This window comes from Myxocyprinus asiaticus, chromosome 34 (assembly GCF_019703515.2).
Source record: "Myxocyprinus asiaticus isolate MX2 ecotype Aquarium Trade chromosome 34, UBuf_Myxa_2, whole genome shotgun sequence".
Classification (NCBI taxonomy): Eukaryota; Metazoa; Chordata; class Actinopteri; order Cypriniformes; family Catostomidae; genus Myxocyprinus; species Myxocyprinus asiaticus.
In genome coordinates this window covers 10,005,993-10,027,698 of record NC_059377.1, presented here as the reverse complement: position 1 = coordinate 10,027,698, position 21,706 = coordinate 10,005,993, and the positions used below count along the sequence as shown (strand labels likewise).

General features: G+C 39.5%; 1 protein-coding gene across 1 annotated transcript; it reads left to right on the top strand.

Moving 5' to 3' along the window:
- Positions 1-7,499: 7,499 nt before the first annotated feature.
- On the top strand, positions 7,500-20,602 carry LOC127424876 (protein S100-A13-like). The gene is made up of 3 exons (XM_051670388.1): positions 7,500-7,688; positions 12,231-12,362; positions 18,006-20,602. Exons 1-3 carry the CDS (start codon positions 7,677-7,679, stop codon positions 18,162-18,164), a joined length of 303 nt encoding a protein of 100 aa, XP_051526348.1. The 5' UTR covers positions 7,500-7,676; the 3' UTR covers positions 18,165-20,602.
- The last annotated feature ends 1,104 nt before the right edge of the window (positions 20,603-21,706 follow it).

Here is a 21,706-nt window from a genome sequence, read left to right as displayed (position 1 = left end):
ACTTGCCCCCTTGTTAAACTTACACATTCACAATTAATAAAGATTATTTTTCAGTATTACATGTTTAAGTTAATGGTCTTCTTATGCATTTTCTTTTTTGTATTCCTGGTTTGTTTGCTTGTTTTCTTGTGTTTTCTCCTTATGATCATTCCTGCATGCCCTATCAAACATTATGTGGTCAGGTTTTCTCTAGAGAATTTTGTTTGAAATTTTTTACATTTTTGAGGCTAAAAAAAAAAAAAAAAAATAGTAGAGCTAGTAAAGCTCATGAATAGTTTTTTTTATCAGCACTAAATCAACAGCATGGAAACAGTGACCCCTTGAGGCCAATCAGCAGTTTTATGCTACTTTACCCTCATCATTTCTGTGAAAAACTGATATTCTTTGTGAGATCTGGGTCAGTGGAGCACAACAGTCTGGTTCCAGATGTAGAAATCCCATTCAGATTTTCCATAAGGGAACTGATTTTTAACAATAACTTAGCAATCTAAAAAACATGTTTAATAGTGGAATTTCTAATGAAGAACTACACTGCCCATGACATGGCTCTGAGAATCACAGCCAGCAAAACGCACCTAAAGAGCTCAGCAGCGACCTCTCACTTCCATGTCATACTGTGGATGACGCAATCGAGTCAGTCCCCCTACACTCTTAAACTACTTATATATTAATATATACCTAAATATTTACAACAAAATTAAAATATATTGTTTCCATACTTACAATCAACAACTTTAAATCAATTGTTTGATATTTTTCCATTATTTTTAATTTGATTGCTTCATTCGCAATGCTTTATGGAATTTTTGTTCATTCCCTCACTAAAGACGTTAAGTACACAGTCTTGTACCATTTCTTTTTTTTTTTTTTTTTTAATGCTTCAAATAAATAATTTTGGTTTGGCTTATGGCTTAGAACTCTTTTATGAAGTGTTTTATGAAATCCCAATGGAACAAATGAATGAGAAAAATACTCATGAAACCAAGATGGCTGAAAAAGTGGGCAGGCACTGTTGTGCACTTCAGACCAATAATATGGCAACGTCTCCGCCTACGTCACAGTCAGAAGTGGTGGCAAAAAGACCGGCGCGAACAGTAAACCAAACTAGCTGACTCAACAGTACTCAAAAAGTTAGCCGTTACTTTTAAATTGTCTGGTTAAGCTAAATGAAATATCGTGCTTCTCTGTTTGGCTGTCAAAATCACAATGACAAAATCCGAGGGCTTCATGTTTATTGGATTCCGTCAACACTGTAAATACTAATAGTTATCTCATATTGTAAAAATAGTTTACTCAACTTAAGCTTAATTTTTTACTATCTTTACTAGTTTTAATTAAGTTACCGTACTCTCTTTTAATCCTAAAGTTGTGATTAATAAAAACATTTAAACTGCTGCCCCCAATTTTTCACAGTCAAATTTAAAAGCTCACCATTCACAAATACTATGGACTAATTACCAAAAATTGGTCTCATTTTTCAGAAAACCCACCAAATAAAAAAGACTCCAATTATTAAAAAATAATATTGCATGTGTTTATAATCTTATTAAAAACAGAAAGTATTTTTGAAAAAAAAAAAAAAAAAAAAAACATGTTGGTACTAACTTTGTAAACATGTAATTCTGGTTCTGTTCCCTCTGTGGCACTTTTTATTTCACTCTAAGTCTCATTTTATTTCACTACATGGCAGCAAGCACTAGAATTTTTTTTTCCTCTATCACATTCCATCACAATATACAGATCTGAAATGTAGGTGGCACTCTAACGCATTTTAGCCCTCACAGATGTACTCGTCCATAGACATTCAATCTAATTTTCAGTTCATGCATCACCATCATTGTTTTTTTGGCCTCTGAGTGGACTAGAAGCTCAATCTAAGTGTCACAAGCTGAGATCCTCCCCTTTGCAATGATATATAACATTTTATCATCAGTAGTCGGAAACATATTTTTCTGATGATTTGTTAAGCAAGCTTTTTGTGCTAGATGGCATATTTTGTTCTGGACATCTAAGATATAACATTGGATTATTACGCCAAGCAAGCTTACAGACAGGTAAAAAATGGCTAATTTCTTTTTAGAAAACTGCCTAAGGTAAATGCAGATATAAAGTTTTTGGCTACATGGGGCTTACAGCAGTAAAAAAAGAGACATTTGAACTTGATGACTAACAGAAATCATATTTCACTTTGTGATTCATTTAAAAATATTTCGAACTGTGGTGTTAGGACATAATAAACTTTAAAATTAACTGTACAATCGCATTCCTGAAAATGAGAGCTTTCATTTGATATATGACTTGCGCATTTAGGTGTTATATGAAAGACTTTTAATTTCACATAAATATTTTTTCCCCATTACCTCTAGAGGGCACTAATTTCTGACCTGAATGTTTTAAGGCCTTAATTTTGTTATTTTATGCAATATAAATGCAGAAGTGATTGTTATCTCTAAAAAGTTCAGATTATAAACTTTCAAATGATACCTCATGTGCCTGACTTATGTATACAGGGACTTTAACGATTAAAGTGTAAACTTTTTTCAGGATATAGCGCCTCCCTTTGGACCCGCTGGCTTCGAGTACTACTAACTCAAAATGATCAAAAACAAAATTGTGGCTGTGTGGAATACCCATAAGCCTTTGCGATTGAAAAAATGATGTATGTTTTGTCAAAACAAGGGAACTTATGTAGAAAAATAATAATTTGTAGTTAAAAATGTATACTGTATAGTTTGAATTCATATGCCTATTTTTGTTGTTTTGTTGTAGCAGGTTTATACAGTAGTTATGATTTTTGTCACCATTAGGGTGATTAGTGTTACCTCTGGTGAAGTTGGAGCCTGTCAAATTTCTTCTTTACTCAATTGTTTGTTACAAAAGTGCAGATTTATGTGCATTAAGAAGTACAGAGGAGAACCGAATGTGCCATATGGCTAACCAAAATCCCAGGCATAATTAAATTAAATAAAATCAATGATACTTTAATAATAGTTGAGTTAAGTTTACTTGTAACTAGTTATCGTTAAGTTTATTTGTTTATTTGTGCCAAATAAGTTCGTTTACTTAAAAAAAGCATGCAATCCGATAGCCTTAAAATATATTTTACAGCTGACTGGACTGAGGAGATCATTGCCAACTCTCGGCTTTTCAGCAAACATATTATAATAGGTATGTTATTTACTCATATCATTATAATAATAGCATAGCTAAGAATATTTCTGTATTTATGGCTTTGTGTTGTACTTTTGTTTAATCGATTATTATAACTAGCTGTTTTACTAGCAATAGTGTACTCATACCAAGCTAGCTTTGAACCTGAAGGCTAATTTTATTCTATATCATGTTTTAGTTATATATTTTGAGGAGCTTGCTAGTGCTAGCTGTCTAATCTGTCAAATCTAACACAACAGTTTGCCCGCTTTCTGCCACCACTTACGGCAAATGCGCTGTAATGTTTGTAAACAATGGGGGTTTTAGTGTACATGCATTATAATAATGCTACCATTGTATTTTATTGTAATCAAAGGAAGACTGAGCTGAAACTGACAGAGGGAGAGTTACAACAACTGTGATGCCAGTAGATATGAGCAAGCAAGGACAGATGAGGATTTTAGCACAGGTTTGAACAGTACAGATATTGTGACATTGGAAAACAGTCCTGTTTCATGTCTCACCAATGCTTCAGGTTTGCCTGCTGCACCCTATCATTTCTTAAAGCCATGTCGCTAGTGGGTGTGGCATCAGCCAAAAAAATGGTATGATGAAACACTCATGAGTAAAATACACAGTTGATGCTTCACTTTGGATTTACTGTGGGAGCATGTGTGTGTAATCTATGCATCACAAACATACAAGTGTGAACATGAGTCTGCAGGTACAAAGCACATTTGTTCTCTTCATGAGTACATTAGATTTTAAGTGGAGTGCAGGTGAAACAGGCAGTTTGCCAACATAAAAACTGTGGTATGTGAGAAATGCAGCAATGCACTGAGTCAAAACTAACTTCCGATGTAAGAAACACACAATTTATTTTAATAGTATGCTATTCGGGTGAATCTCACGAAAACATGCTCAGGTCGCATTAAACCCCAAAAATGTAAATATGTACAGTATATATGCATATTTTCTAGAGCAAATAGTTTTCCTAAAAATGTATGTCCACATATGTGGACAGCGGGACTAAGTTATGAAATTTTAAATAATACCAAGCTATAGAAAGTGAAATTGTTTATTATGTTTCCAGGAGTGTTGTTTATTCATGTTTTTGAGATGTTACAGACATTAGATCAGAAATGAGCATAATTAATTCTGAAGGCCAACATCATCCAATAACTGCCAACCATGTTCAAATAAAATAATATATATTATATAAATTCTGAATCTATGTACTGATTACCATAGTCCCATGTCAGCTAAACATGTTGAGTGGTCCAAACATCATCTGCAGCCTGAAACTGAACTTTTGGTCGGATTATAGATGCATGGAGAGCTATAGGATGCTCCCTTGTTCCCTATTTAGTGAATGACTTAACCTCCAGTGTGCTGTCTGTCTGCACTGGTTTCAGAACAGTTCGAAGTGCACCTCAATTTCATCCTAACTCCATATAAAATTTTAGCTTTTGGATTAACCCATTGTTTGTCAATGTAATAATGCATAGTAAATATAGGATTTCTAAGGGAAAAATGCACTAACGTTCACATTAGTTTACATTGTGATAAGCAGCGTCGGCGTTGGGACCAAACTATGAAGCCTTTTAAGTGGACTTAACTGGATATTTAAAGTACAGTAGCAAACCAGAATCAAAACGTAAGGCAGCTGAGTGACTTAAACACTTGATGAGACAGACACAAAGGGCCTTTGTGTCTGAATATTTGTCTGTGTGTGTGTGTGTGTGTGTGTGTGTGTCCAGGTATTCTCTATGTTGTGGAGACCAAATGTCCCCACATGGATAGTAAAACCTGAAATTTTTGATGTTGTGGGGACAATCAGTCCCATTAGGAAAACAGCTTATATATCATACTAAATGATGTTTTTTGAAAATGTAAAAATGCTGAAAGTTTTCTGTGAGGGTTAGGTTTAGGGGCAGAGTTAGGGTTAGGGGATAGAATATAAAGTTTGTACAGTACAAAAACCATTATGTCTATGGAGAGTCCTCATAAAACATGAAAACCCAACGTGTGTGTGTGTGTGTGTGTGTGTGTGTCCAGGTATTCCCTACGTTGTGGGGACCAAATGTCCCCACAAGGATAGTTAAACCTAAAATTTTTGATTTTGTGTGGACAGTCATTCGGTCCCCATTAGGAAAACAGCTTATATATCATACTAAATTATGTTTTTTGAAAATGTAAAAATGCAGAATGTTTTCTGTGAGGGTTAGGTTTAGGGGTAGAGTTAGGGTTAGGGGATAGAATATAAAGTTTGTACAGTATAAAAACCATTATGTCTAAGGAGAGTCCTCATAAAACATGAAAACCCAACGTGTGTGTGTGTGTGTGTCCAAATGTCCCCACAAGGATAGTAAAACCTGAAATGTTTGACATTGTGGGGACAATCAGTCAGTCCCCATTAGGAAAACAGCTTATATATCATACTAAATTATGTTTTTTGAAAATGTAAAAATGCAGAAAGTTTTCTGTGAGGGTTAGGTTTAGGGGCAGAGTTAGGGTTAGGGGATAGAATCTATAGTTTGTACAGTATAAAGACCATTATGTCTATGGAGAGTCCTCATAAAACATGAAAACCCAACATGTGTGTGTGTGTGTGTGTGTGTGTGTGCATATGTAAAGAAATATCTTTGAACACCCAGACTGGAATAATCATCCATTTGATTATTGTGTTATGCTATTGTGTAACTCAGCTACAACTAGGTATCAAAAAACATTTATGAAAAGGAACAGAGCTAAAGGCACATCTTTTGGAAAATGTACTTTTTTTCTGGTCACAAAGTATATTAAGATTTATTTATTTATGATTTTTTATTGAATATTGATGGAGCAACATCATTTGTTGTGAAAATAAATAATAACAGAAGGTTGTTTTGATTAAAATTATTATTAAATGTTTTTTTTTTTTAAGTTGTGAGGAAGCCTTTTACACCACATTTGGGTTAAAAGGCCCCCAGGGGGGTTATAGTGATATTGTGTAAATACAGGGACAATAGTTATAGTGCAAAATTTGTCAACTTAGCCAAATAAATTTTAGACAGCAAGATGTTTTATTGAGTAACAAATTAAGATGATGCTTATTTAAAATAACCACTTCAGAAAAGGATTAACCATTTTCGGTTAATTTCAATCATATTTGGCATTTCATAACATCTCAAGTATTCTACAAACAAATTAAAATCCATTGTGATTGGATCAGTCATTGTGAGCCCATTTTGAACATTTTCCTGATCAGATCGATTCGCCCCAATGTGTTTAATGGGGGCCTTTAGCCCCTGCAACAGGGGGTGCTTTTTACCCCAAATACCACTTTCACTTATTGGACAGTTATTTAAAAAACGTTTGATTTAATGACCTTGAACAAAACTGAAAATTACAAATTAGTATTTTGTCTCAAATTAAATGTGATCATTTCAGGGATTTTCAATAGCTACATAAATTTGCAACATTTTAAAAAATGCTTTAATATTAGATCAAATTACCTCAAAATAAAACTTTAGACATTGCACACAATGATCTCATGGATCAGGACAATTTTGCAGTGTACAGTGACAAACGGGTGTTAAGGAAAGTACTGTGGCTGTTTTTGTCGCTGTTTAGTGTTTTGGGAGAAAATAAAATCAAAAGTGCCTTTTACCCCAGGGGGCCTTTAGCTCCATTGTACCCCATGCACAAAAAGAATGGCAATTATTTATATGTAAATTTGTGTGTTTATACACGCTGTGTGTTGCATACACTCCAGTAATGCTGTCAAAGGTGTGTCATGTCTCATACTCTCAGTGCACCCACCTAAAATATTGAGCATGCTCTTGCCTGTGCAGTTCTAGAACAGTTAAGAAAACAAGAACAGGCAGACAGCCAAAGTCAGTGAATTTTGATCCCCACATGGACACACCTTTCTCAATGGGACTCCTCCTGTAGCCTACTTTTGAAAGCTTCCTGGAAAGAACAGCATGCCCAAAAATGCACAGTTGACCAGTGAATACAGTTTCACTGTAAAAAGAATACTGTATACTTTTATTGCGGAAAATATATACCTGCTTTTCGCATACTAACTTCTTAAAAACAAAGACATTAAGGAAAGTAAAGGAACAAGCCCAATGCAAAGACAAGCCCACTGAAAACCATTTTCAACTTCCAGATGTGATCTCAAAGGAGCAATAAGTCTCTGCTTTTCCAAAAGTTTTATCCATCAACAAAAATGTGTTATGTGGAAACCTGGAAAAAGAGTGTGGAGTGTAGGCTAAAGCTGTATGAAACTAGATCGTCTCCGCCCCGTTAGGTTTACTGTCTGAAAGCGTCGAGTTACAGGATAATTTTTCCCATAGCAGTCACTGACACGGAAGGTGGATTTGGTGTGTGTGTGAGTGTGTGTGTTTCTCTCGCTGAGGGGGAGGATTCAGGATGTCAGCCAAGATGTGATGGTATGCTGAGAGAGTAAAGTAACAATTACTTCACGACGGGAAGAGGAAAGTTTTTCAAGAGAGAGAGAGAGAGAAAAAAAAAGTAAAATGGCGACAAAGGTATGTGGTTCACATTATATGCTACTATATGTCCACAATTGATGATGTACATTTATATCAGGATTTATACAGATATGAATTTAGGAGTGTTTTACTTAAGCTGCGCTTCGGATTGTTCTGCTGAAGCGTCGCATTTAAAATTTGCCAACAATTTCTCAAACTAAGGTATAGTATATGTTGTTTTCAAAGAGACTAAAATTTGTTTTATAAAGGCTATTGTACTTCATAAAGTTTTTACTTGACATTGACCTTCATTTTCTTTTCTTTTCGTTTTTTAATGTGTTTTCAAAAAGTAAGTGCCACTGACTGTGTAACGACTAACAAAGTTATTTACAGTTCCGGCACTGCTATTTTAATTTAGGCCATATGAATCGAGAAATTCACTGCAATGAAGCATATGCAATTTTGTCAATGCAAACGACACTGTATGTCTGTATGTCAAAACATATAGTGAGCTGCCTACGTTCCCTTTGCTCACCCTTCTGAACGTGCTTGATGTCCAGAAGTGCGGTCTAGTTAGGCAGCGTGCTAGATTTGAGCCACAGCCACTGTGTAGAACTGGAAATCAAGGGGATTCAATCAGATTCTTTGAGTTACTGCTCTTCGACAGAGGCATTTAAGACGTTTGTCATTTAAGTCATTTAAGGTCAGTGACGTATTCTAAATACTTTGGATTACTTCTTCAGCACTGGTAGATTTTTTCACTTGTTCTGACTATAAAAACTCTGCCAGTACAGTAAGACAAAATACACATGTTAAAAATACATTCTATGAAAAACCTAAATATCTTATGCAGTGTTGTTTCTAAAACAAGATAAATCAAATTGATCTTGTTTTAAGGATTTTTAGATATTTTTACAGGAAAACAATACAAAAATGATTATCAAGAATAAGATTTTTGCCCTAATATCAAAGGTCTTACTAGAAAAAAGAAATTATGATCTAACGTGAATTTTCTTAATAAAAAAATATGATTGTTCCTGGTAACGTGCATGTAAAATGGCTAGAAATAGCATTTTAGCTTAGCATAAAGCTGACAATTTACACAAGGTTTATTTCTATTTCTTCTGCTCCAGACTTACTTTAAACTTACTTTTTTGTCTGCTTGTATGAATGTAACACATCATAAGAAAGTGTTTCACCGCTGTTCAAATGCACTTTTGATTGCATCATTTATATGTATAAATGTTTTCCATCTGAAAGGACTAAATATTAAATGAAACAAATGACAATAAAATGCAAAGTAATCTCTTCGGTAATCAAAATACTTTTTGAATGTAACTGTATTCTAAATACCAATGATTTAAATTGTAACTGTAGTGGAATATAGTTACTTATATTTTGTATTTTAAATACGTGATCCCGTTACATGTATTCCGTTACTCCCCAACCCTGATCATGGCCAGTTTGCATATTTGGCATACTTTATACCAAGGCCGTTTCTAGCTTTAAGTGGTAGCCTATAAGCAGACACTTAGGGCCCCCAAGCCCTAAGCCCAAAGCAAATTATATATATATATATATATATATATATATTTAATACTAAAAGACTCAGGAGGCTGTTATTACTCAATTAGACGTACAGTATATAGTGGGCGCCCTTGTGGCCCGAGAGGGAAGAGAGAATGTAACTGTGCAAGGAGAGAGCAAGTTTTCAAATAGGATTTCACTTAGGACACTTACTGTGTCCCGATTTTTCGTCATGGTCATCTAGCCAACTGTCTAAACGTCTTGGTTACTGTCATAACCTCTGTTCCCTGATGGAGGGAACGAGAGGTTGTGTCGATGTTGTGACACTAGGGGTTGCTCTTGGGAGCCCCAAACACTGGCGAGTGGAATTTGCATGCCACTTCCCCGGACATACGGGTATAACTGGTGACTTCATAGCTGGTTATGGCCATGGTCAACTATCCCATCAGATTTTTTAAATTGTTTGCAGTTAAGGTTAGAAAGTGTCAGTGTCAAAGTGATAAACGTTGGCCTGCTGCATCCAAAAGTTTTTTTGTGTGCGTGTGTGTTTTACAAATACGCTTGACAACATACAGTTAATGTGTTTTAAGTAGCATCCCAACCTACTTTCATCTTAACAAAACAGGGAAATGGTTGCCCTTATAAGCACTCAGCTTAGGTAAATAAAGTGCAGAGGGCTGGCAGTTATGACCTGACATGCAGGTATTTCAGGTATACCTAATAATTGTGTGAGAGAAAGCAAGCAAGGAGTTGAGTCCATTGATTGTGCTCTGCTTTGTATAGTTTTGCAGAAAGAGAGAAAAAAACACGCTTTAGATATTTTGAGTGAAATGATCAACATACAACAAACATGTTATTCCAGTCTGAGTGTTTTAAGTGTCATGGTGGTGTAGCAGGGATGAGGACCCAAATGCTGAGTCCAAAACCAAAAATACTTAATTTTTTTAAATTATTTACTTATTTATTATTTATAATTTTTTTATTTGATCCCTTTTTCTCCCAATTTGGAATGCCCAATTCCCACTACTTAGCAGGTCCTCGTGGTGGCGCGGTTACTCACCTCAATCCGGGTGGCACTTCTGAGACAGTCATTCCATGGATCTTATCTGGCTCGCTGTGCATGACACCGCGGAGACTTACAGCACGGGAGGCTCATGCTACTCTCCGCGATCCACGCACAACTTACCACGAGCCCCATTGAGAGCGAGAACCACTAATCGCGACCACCAGGGGTGGTAGTAAGCATCAATACTCTCTGAGCTACCCAAGTCCCCCCCCCCAAAATACTTTATTAATAAAATAAACAAAATCCCATGAAGGGGAACTAAAACTACCCCATTGGGGAAACAGGTGAATCCAGACCGGGGCAGAGGAAAATAGGAACGGCTGGACCAGGAACCATATTGGGGATCAGGATCAACAGGAACACTATAAAGGACATACATGACCGACTAGAAAACAAGATACACATCACAAGAAACAAGACGATCTGCACTCGACAGCACACATGAGAAGACTAAAATAGGGAGAGAAATCAACAGGTTAACAAGACAGGGCAGGTGTGACTAATAAACTAATAATGGGCAAACAAGGAGGCAGGGTATAACGTAAGACCGAGAAGCAAGCAGGCAAAACATCCGATTGGCATGAGCGCACATCGCCAAGACAATGAGGCGATATACACTCATGCCAATCAACAAACAAGACGAGAGCAGACACTTGTGTGAGAGTTCGGCCACACACACACCCAACACCTTATCGAAGAGACTGAAACTTACATTGATATAGGAAAGCTGTTGATGCATTTACATGACCACACACTTTGTCAGCTTATTCAGCATAATCAGTGTAAGAACATGCATGTGCATGCCAATAAGATTGTATGAGAAGATAAAAATGTGAAATATTTAAAAAATCTTGATTAAAACAAATATGTCAAGTTTGTATAAATGTAATCTTTGTGTCCATGTCAGTTTCATACTTTTTGAAAAACATTTATAGCATTTTCTACAAAAAACCAACAAAACATTTATTTAATGACTAAAAATATCATGTGGTGTAACCATGAGGTACAAGGTATTAAAATACTTTCATCGTACCTTGAATAAATGAGAGTGTATGCAAGTTAATCTCCAAAATGTTTACAAATGTTGAATTTTTAAGTCAAGAATATAAAGTTTTCTCATGGTTACTCTATATGACCTAAATAAAATGTGCCTTTTAATAAAATCCAAAAATACTGATATTGTTAATTTCAAAAAAGTTTTAAGTTTTCAAGGTTCATATTTTTCTTCTTCTTCTTCTTCTTCTTCTTCTTATATATATATATATATATATATATATATATATATATATATATATATATACATATATATATATATATTTTTTATTTTTATTTTTTATTTTAGAAATATCATTAATTTATGAAGAATATCAAGATGGTTTCTCAGAGTTACACCTGAACAAAATGTGCCTTTTTAAAGAAAATATAAAAATATTGATATTTAATCAATAAATAAATGTATTACATCTGATCAAAAACATTTGCATCACATCTTTGACCCATTAATTTTGTATGCTTGCTTGGAAATGACCACTGGAAACAGATATCAACAGACCGAAGCCTATATAATAATTTCCAAATATTGATAAGAAGATATCTTATGTGTTTGCTTATGTTCAAATTGATTGTGTTATTGAAATAGATATGTTTTCTTTCACTACCTGTCTAAGTCAGTTATAATTTTTACTGAGATTGAGCAAAGAAGCTCAGAGATCAAGACTTTGTGCCTTTATTTATGAGACAGTTGTAACAATAGAAGCCAGTCAAATGAGGGAACAACTTTGCTTGTAGTGTTATCTTTTTAAATAATCATGTAATTTGCCATCTTTAAAAGGAAGTATTTGCTGATTTGAAATGCCATTTTTGTCTACTTATTTTCTAGTCGCTATGAATTGCTTTGAAGAACATAGTACCTCTGTCCCAGACAATTTGGTCTCAACTGTGTAATAAATCTTCACATATACTATTTTCTTTCTTTTATTCTTTGTCTCTCTCACTTAATTCTGTAGCTGTCCGACCTGGAGAATGCCATTAACACCTTGGTCACAAAATTCCATTCTGCTTCTTCTGACAGTCAGCCTACGCTGAAGGCAGATGAGTTTAAGAAACTCCTCTCCTCCCAGCTGCCAAATTTGGTCAAGGTAAAACTCCATTTTGCCATTCATTCCAGCAGACAAGAATGACTCAAAACTGCTAACAGTCATTTGCGGTGAATGCTTGTTGAAGTATAGTGCAATGGATTGGTTGGTTTCATGGAGAATGTTTCAGTTTGTGCCCTTAAACAGAGGTGTGGTCTGGTTACACAGATCAGTTTGAACGCAGGTTATACCAGAAAAGGACACTGGGTGTGGCTCCATTGACGGCACAAAATGGTGGTTGCGGTTGATTTGTTCTCGGTCAGGCTGACGCAGCTCTTCAGTTACCAGATCATGTTATGGCAGGCTTCTACAGCTTGACAAGACAGATTTTTTTATTCATTCAACAGTAGTTGAATGAAGTAAATATTAAGGACAATGCTAACATGACATGTACAGTAACATGAATAGTGCTTCACTGAACCTTTATTTTAATGCTAACATGTTCGTTAATGATCGTTAATATTGCGCATGTTCTTTCCCTATCTGTCACTCACTCGACGTTGGTGTCAATGTAGTGACACTAGGGGTCACTCTTGGGAGCCCGAGACACCTCTGGTCTTTGATAAAAGGCCAATGAAAATTGGTTAGTGGTATTTGCATGCCACTCCCCTGGACATACGGATATAAAAGGAGATGGTATGCAACCACTCATTCAGATTTTCTCTTCGGATCCGAACGGTCATGCTCATTGAGCTGAATACTACTCTTCATTCACCTCTGCTTGATCTGACGGCGCATTTCAGCAGCTTCTCCCTCCTCTGCACTGGTGCACTGCAGAGAACGCCCCTGGGCGCTTCGGCAGAAAAACTAGAGAGTATATTTTCTGAAAGAGCTTTTTTCCCCTCTAAAAGAGTATATATTTCTCTAAAAGAGCGGCACACACGGAACGTCTTTTTAAAGACGCATCTTTTCAAAGATGCCTTTCCGATTGTGTGTTATTCCTGGTTGCGGTCATTATCTCTCAACTTCGGATGGTCATGATCGCTGTCTTTCATGTCTGGGTGCGACCCACACGGAGGCAGCGTTTGTGAATGGTTCATGTTCTCACTGCGAGAACATGACCATGGCAACATTGCGGTCGCGGCTTGCTTTCATAAGAAAGCAAGCCACCCCAGCGGCTCCCCTCCTCGGTCCTTCTACCTACGGTATGAGGCCAGCGCGGCTAGCACTGGGGGTCGTGGGAATGGGATCGTCTCCACCGGGTATCCCCCCACGGACCTCCCATTCCCCAGCATGCTCGTCTGCCCCAGTCGGACTTCCGGATGAATTCGCCGGCTCGTCTCACGGCGAGTCTGGCTTCTTGTTCGGAGCCCGCGAAGATGATGAGCTCTCGAGCGCAGCATCGGAGAGTGGGCTTGTCCAGTCGGATGCAGAAGCCTCAGCTGGGCTTCCCCCTTCGGGGACGATCGGCCAGTCACAGGCTGATGCCGAAATGATGGACGTGCTTTCCCAGGCGGCCGCGAGCGTCGGGTTAGAGTGGAACCCTCCACTCTCCCCTGAACCCTCGCGGCTTGATGATTGGTTTTTGGGCTTGCGGCGCCACTCAAAGCAGCCGCGCCCTGCTCCAGTGCCATTCAGTGCATGAGGAGCCGACGAAGTCGTGGGAGGCACCTTTTACTGCCCGGCCCCGACTCCGCAGTTCCTCCGCTCTCACTTCCCTCGATTTTGGGGTGGCCAAGGGTTATACGGCGATTCCCCTGGTGGATAAGGTGCTCGCGGTACACCTATGCCTGTCTCCTTACATCTTTACGAAGGTCGCAGAGGCTGCCCTTGCCCCGTTAAGGGAGGTGGGCATTCGCATTCTCAACTATCTCGATGACTGGCTAATCCTAGCTCACTCTTGAGACATGTTGTGCACACACAGGAACCTGGTGCTCTCACACCTCAGCCGACTAAGGCTTTGGGTCAACTGGGAAAAGAGCAAGCTCCTCCCGGTTCAGAGCATCTCTTTTCTCGGATTGGAGTTGGACTCAGTCTCCTTGATGGCGCGCCTTACAAACGAGCACACCCGTCGGTGCTGGCCTGTTTGAAGGCGTTCAAACAGGGAACATCGGTTCCACTGAAACTTTTTCAGAGGCTCCTGGGGCATATGGCATCCTCGGTGGTGGCCACCCCACTCGGGTTGATGCATATGAGGCCGCTTTAGCACTGGCTCCAGACTCGAGTCCCGAGATGGGCATGGCGCCACGGGACACATTGCGTGGCCATCATGTCGGTCTGTCACCATCTTTTCAGCCCTTGGTCCGACCTCTCATTTCTACGAGCAGGTGTTCCTCTAGAACTGGTCTCCATGCACGTCGTGGTCACGACACATGCCTCCAAAATGGGCTGGGGCGCTGTTTGCAATGGGCACGCAGCCGCCAGCCTCTGGACGGGACTGCGACTGCATTGGCACATCAACTGCCTCGAGTTGTTGGCAATTCTGCTCACCCTGTGGAGGTTCCGGCCATTGGTCCAGGGCAAGCATGTGTTAGTTTGGACAGACAGCATGGCAACGGTAGCATATGTCAACCGCCAAGGCGCTCTGCACTCTCGTTGTATGTCACAACTCACCTGCCATCTCCTCCTCTGGAGTCAGCAGCACTTCAAGTTGCTGCAAGCCACTCACATCCCGGGGAACCTCAACACTACAGCGGACACACTGTCATGGCAGGTTACCCTCAGGGGAGAGTGGAGACTCCACCCTCAGGTGGTCCAGCTGATTTGGAGTCGATTCGGATGGGCACAGGTGGACCTGTTCACCTCCCAAGAATCCTCCCACTGCCCGCTCTGGTACGCCCTCACCAAGGCTCCCCTCGGCATAGACGCGCTGGCACACAGCTGGCCCCCTGGTCTACGCAAATATGCGTTTTCCCCAGTAAGCCTGCTTGCACAGACCCTGTGCAAGGTCAGGGAGGATGAGGAGCAGGTCGTCCTGGTAGCAGCCTACTGGCCCACCCAGACGTGGTTCTCAGACCTCACGCTCCTCGTGACAGCTCCCCCCTGGCGAATTCCCCTGAGGAAGGACCTTCTTTCTCAGGGACGGGGCACCCTCTGGCACCCGCGCCTAGACCTCTGGAATCTCCATGTCTGGCCCCTGGACGGGACGTAGAAGACCTAAGTGGTCTATCACCCGCGGTGGTAGACACGATCACTCAGGCTACGGCCCCCTCTACGAGGCCTGTATGCCTTTAAGTGCCATCTGTTCACTAAGTGGTGTTCTTCCCGACACAAAGACCCCCAGAGATGCGCAGTCGGATCAGTGCTTTCCTTCCTGCAGGAGAGGTTGGAAGGGAGGCTGTCCCCTTCCACCTTGAAGGTGTACGTTGCCGCCATAGCAGCACACCATGATGCAGTCGACAGTAAGTCCTTAGGGAAGCACGATCCTGATCATCAGGTTCCTAAGAGGCACCAGGAGGCTGAATACTCGTTCCCTCATGGGATCTCTCCGTAGTTCTTCAGGGTCTACAGAGAGCCCCCTTTGAGCCTTTGCAGTCAGCCGAGCTTAAGGCACTCTCCTTGAAGACTGCCCTCCTGACTGCGCTCACTTCCATCAAGAGGGTAGGTGACCTGCAAGCATTCTCTGTCAGCGAAATGTGCCTGGAGTTCGGTCCGGGTTACTCTCACGTGATCCTGAGACCCGACCGGGCTATGTGCCCAAGGTTCCCACCACCCCTTTTAGGGACCAGGTGGTGAACCTGCAAGTGCTGCCCAAGGAGGAGGCAGACCCAGCCCTGTCGTTGCTGTGTCCGGTGCGCGCTTTATGAATATATTTGGATCGCACGCAGAGCTTTAGAATCTCTGAGCAGCTCTTTGTCTGCTTGGTGCACAGCGGAAAGGTAGCACTGTCTCCAAGCAGAGGATCACCCACTGGCTCATTGACACCATAACTATGGCATATCTCACCCAGAACATGCCGCCCCCGGTAGGGCTACGAGCCCATTCTACCAGAGGTGTAGCGACTTCCTGGGCCCTGGCCAGAGGTGCCTCTCTTACAGACATTTGCAGAGCAGTGGGCTGGGCAACACCCAACACCTTTGCAAGGTTCTACAACCTCCGGGTGGAACCGGTTTCGTCCCAGGTAGTGGCACACAACACAAGCGAATAAGCCCGGGATAGCTGGCCAGGTGTATCGCTTGCACATAGCGCCTTCCACCTCCCTTGGAGCTGAAGACGTGTTCCCTCCTGTAGTGTTCACAAACTTTGTTCCCTGGTTGACTTCCTCCGAGCCCTGTGGCAGTCGAGTTTTCGGAGAGACTCACTGCCGGCCCAGTACACATGCTAATTAAGAGTCCTGTTCTTGGGTAGGTGCTCCGCATGTGGCGGTTCCCTGTAAGGCTAACCCCATGCGATTATATATCTTCCGCTAATTCGTTTCCCTGTTGGAAAACTGCGTCTTCCTTGGGCAGAGCCCCTCTGCCCCAGTCTCCATGTTTGTAGTAACCCCTCCCCCATTGGGCAGGATCTACCTTGAAGACTCTCCACATGGTTGGAAAGACCATGTGACCTATTCTTCCACTTAAATATCCCCCCCTCTCTTTGGGCGAGGTGTGGTCTCCGCTGTGTCTTCCCCTTGGGAGGGACACCCCCCCGACCAGACCTGGCGGCCCAGTCAGATAATCCCCCTTCTTTTTTAGGGAGTGGAAAAAAAGAAGGGGAAAAGAGGCTTAAGCCTGTCTCTATCTTTTGGGTAGTCGACTTGTCCCCAAAAAGGTCCATTCGACACTCATAACTATGTTGGGGGAGGTTACGTGTCGACCTGGTGTGCTGGCTATGAGGCACACAGTAGTCTGCCCACCACACACCGCCAGTTCACGTAACACAGTTCAGCCAGTTGTGGCGTTTCGTATAGGGACGCTTAGTGTCACTACATCGACACAACGTCGAGTGAGTGACAGATAGGGAACGTCATGGTTACTTGTGTAACCTTCATTCCCTGATGGAGGGAACGAGATGTTGTGTCCCTCCTGCCACAACACTGAACTACCCGCTGAAATGGCTGGACCTTATATCGGCTCCTCAGCATAAAACCTGAATGAGCGGTTGCATACCAGCTCCTTTTATACCCGTATGTCCGGGGGAGTGGCAAGCAAATACCACTCGCCAATTTTCATTGGCCTTTTATCAAAGACCAGAGGTGTCTCGGGCTCCCAGGAGTGACCCCTAGTGTCACTACATCGACACAACGTCTCGTTTCTTCCATCAGGGAACAGAGGTTACACAAGTAACCATGACGTTTTTTAGACTTAAAATCAGTTGCTAGACTTTATCATTTAGAGGGAATACTTTAGCACAGAATTCATAACTGTATAGCTCTTGTATATGATTATCCACAATACAAATTGTTCTCAAATTAAAAGTATGAATGTGTTGTTAACATTTCTTTTATTTGAAATTGCTGAGACATTCTTAAAGCAATGAGAGAACTTTTCATTTTTAGATTTAAGTTTCAAAAATGTATTACACCTGCAGAGATATCCCCTAGAGTAAGCAATGACTCTGCATTGAAATGACTGACTTGAAAGGGAAACCTTTCATGGAACAATACTTACAAATATCTACAATGTGCCACATGAGGGCGACAAAGTGCAAATGTTCGCTTTGGATAAAAATATCTACAAATTGACTAAATGTAAATATAAATGGTTCCACTCTTTTGTGCTCTAGACTGATAGTATTGGAGAAGTGCTGAAGCAAATGGGGGTGAAAGAAGGGGAAGGCATCAGCTTCAAAAACTTCTGGAGCTTGATCCAGAATTTGGCCACTGCCCAACATGGTCTGCTGAGCAATGAGAAGTTGTCCAAATGCACCTGCCTTTTACAATGAGCTGTTGGCTTCAACCACAGCTGCCAACAAGACCTGGTCTCTCTGCATCTCTGCATTTACCCCAAACCACAATCCATCATCTTTTTACAAAAACTTCCCTGGTAATTCCAATAAAAAAATGTTGCCAAAATAAATACACCTTGTCCATTATTTTTTCTGTAAATTAGCTGTTTTTACAGTGTATTGAGCATTACAGCAATCATCTCTCTTCCATCGGTGTCATTTAAATATCAAGTAAATCTTATGTACACACAAGTTATCTGGTCATGAACCTATTGAGCGCAGCAGTGCCTGACCATTTTTCCAGCCTTCTTGGTTCTGGAAAGTTTTTTTTTCCCCATTTATTTCTTCCATAGGGATTTCATAAATCCTTAATAAAAGAGTTCTAAGCCATGAAAACCAACCAGCTCTGACCTGAATTGCCGCTTTCTACATTTTGTTGCAGTTTCCTGGTGAAATGAACACTAGAGGCGCTACAACAACCACATGTTTTATTCACTTTCAACGGGTACTATGGCTTTTTATGACTTTATAAACACTTATTTTTCACTCTGTTACATAAACACTGCTATGTTATTATATCAAACCACTTTATTCTAACGCATCATTTGAAAATGATACACTTTAACACTTGTATTACAGACCCACCTACATTTACACACTTATTCCAATTTGATTAACTTCCGCGGTAGCTCTGACTTTGGACTTGGAGAACAAGCCTTAAACCCTGCTCAAAATGAAAGTGAAGCAAAAATGCTATAGAGGCGACACAAAATTACGTGTTTGATTCATTAAATGTGCTTTTAATGTTGCATTTGCTTTTAAAACACTATCGGTTAGGTTTAGGTGTTGGTTTAGGGTAAGGATGTCTGTTTTGTTCACCTCTCATTTATCTTTTTGAGCACTATTGTTTAGGTTTAGGCTAAGGTTTTGGGTTGGAGGGTACGTTTTACTCATTAAAACATCTACCTAATATTCATCTTAAAAACCTCGTCTGATTACAACATCATTTCACTCGCTTTTGGCACCCCCTGCTTGAAATTTCACTGGGAAACTTCAGCCAATTTTGCCATTGTCACGTAATTTCATGAGACCAGGCTAAGTAGTGTAGTTCTTCACCAGGAATTCTGCTATTAAACACACTTTCTAAAAATAAAATCGAAATAACTGACTGTTGGATTCAGCAGAAGCATAGACCATTGATTAACATCCACTAGGTAGGTCTTTAAAGCTCTACAAATTATCGTTAAAAATCAATTCCCCTACGGAGAAAATGAATGGGATTTTTACTTCTGGAAACAGACTGTGCACTCTGTTGTCCCTATATTAACTACTTTATATACAAAGAAGTGAATTGGAGTGCACTTTCTTTTCATTTGCAGCTGGAGTTTCTCACACAAGTACATTTAACATGATAGTTTTAACCTGTGTATTGCTCTGTAAAGTTTATATGACCTGTGTATTTTTCTGTTTCACAACACTAGTGTAGCATTTAACACTACTGGTCTAAACTACACTGTTGCCATATTAGTCTAAAGCATGTGTATCACACTTCAGAAAAAAACTAAGCGTTTTCTTTTAAATATTTTTGTAACTCTGCTCTCTTTTCTTTTTTTTTCTTTTTTTTGCCAAAAAAAATAAAATAAGAATAATAATTATTATCCAGAATTATTGTGTAATAAATTTCACATCTGTCACTGTTTGATTTTTTTTTATTTTTATAAAATGTTATAATCTTTATGTTTTAAATCTGTTATTTAGAATCAATAATGGCACTTTTAAACAGCTGATGTTGAAACATGAACACTATCTGCCTTTTTGTACTGAATGAGGTCCTTATCAACATAAAGTTCAAACTACTATAGAATATCAAGTCTTGAGATGTTATATTTTAAATCTTGTGATTTTACTACTGTATCTTTCCATGCTAAATAACTGCATGTTACAACTTATTTTTTCATTCTGCATTCTAAAGTCCCTGTATGTGTGAAACAGAGTCATCAACCACAGTTTCACAACTGTCTTTAAGTGTACTATAATTTATATAGTCTTGTCTTGCAGAGTCAGAGGAAAGAATACAAATGTTTGGATCTTCAATGTAAATTATCAAGATAAACTGGTGAATTTGTGTGATAATTCCAAAGTGTTCAAGTTCTCTTCTGAGTTCCTTCAGATGTAAGACCAGTTCATATTTATTGGAATTTGTATAAGGTTAACTCCTTGTATGCATGATTGGAAATGGTCAGAGGCAACACAAGGCAACAGGCCAGAATTTAATAAATTATTCCCACAGATATATAGCTGAGTTTAGCATTCATCTGATGTTTTTGTTGATGGTCATTTATAATGAGTGGGATTGAAAGATGTGTCGTCTTCCAAATTTCCTCAGTTTGAATTATTATTCAGCAATAAAAGTCACAGATCAAAAGCTTCCTTAATACTGTGTACTGTGCTGAATAAGTTTGCATGTCACAACAATTTTTCACACAATAAGCGCTGACTTTTTTTTTTATCTTCACCAGAATGTTACTTCTGTCAAAGTAACCACACAGAATGTGCATTTTGATCTGTGGAGGTTTATCTTATCATAAAGAGTCTTCCTCATTTAAAGGAATAGTTCACCCAAAAATGAAAATTATCTAATTTACATCACAGATGTGTATGATTTTCTTTCTTCTGCAGAACACAAACAAAGGTTTTTAGATAAATATTTCAGCTCTGTAGATCCATACAATGCAAGTGAATGGTGACCAAAATTTTGAAGCTCCAAAAAGCACATAAAGTGCATAAAAGTAATCCATAAAGACTCCAGTGGTTTAATCCATATCTTCTGAAGCGATTCAATTGGTATTGGGTGGGAACAGATCAAAACATTGCAGTCTCTAGGCTCAATAATGAGGAGACTTTAGATGTCAAAGATACTTTCCATGCAGTTTGTGGGCCTATTTTCAGATGAGCAATCTTAATGCTAATACTAAGAATAGCTTTTCTGGACTGCGTGATGACTTGGTCCATGCACATTGGCCTAATTTAAAACATGACAGGATTAAAATGGAAAAAAGGCAAATATCTGAAATAATGCACGGTCACATTTACAGTAAGTTTCCACTAGTGCGTTATGATTGAAGCTGAGTGAGTGTTTTCATTTCAGTCCTATGGAGTGGATTGTGGGATCGACAGGGAAGCGAAGCGAGTGTGAAAAGTGGTTGATGCCTTCAAAAAAGGTGAGAAATGCACAGGTGGCAGCCAATCACTATGAGCTGAAGCAGTGACGTCTGTCATAAGCACTTCAACATATGAAGATAATGCTGAAGTTTCTGCTGGATTCAGTGCTTTAATCACAAATGACTTCAAATGATTATTGCATGCATTCATTGTGACAATACTGTGGCTGGGTGATCAAAAGTGACTTCAAACAGACATGACAAATGAAGACTGCATGCATTCATTGTGACAATACTGAGGCTGGATGGACAAGTACAACAAATCAACGGTCTTTATACTTTGGGCATTCGGAAATAAAGTTTCCATCTTTCTGACTG

Excerpts from the sequence above, each read along its gene's own strand:
- LOC127424876 (XM_051670388.1), top strand. Across the intron at positions 12,363-18,005 it reads AGCTGCCAAATTTGGTCAAG|ACTGATAGTATTGGAGAAGT; the intron begins GTAAAACTCCAT and ends TTTGTGCTCTAG.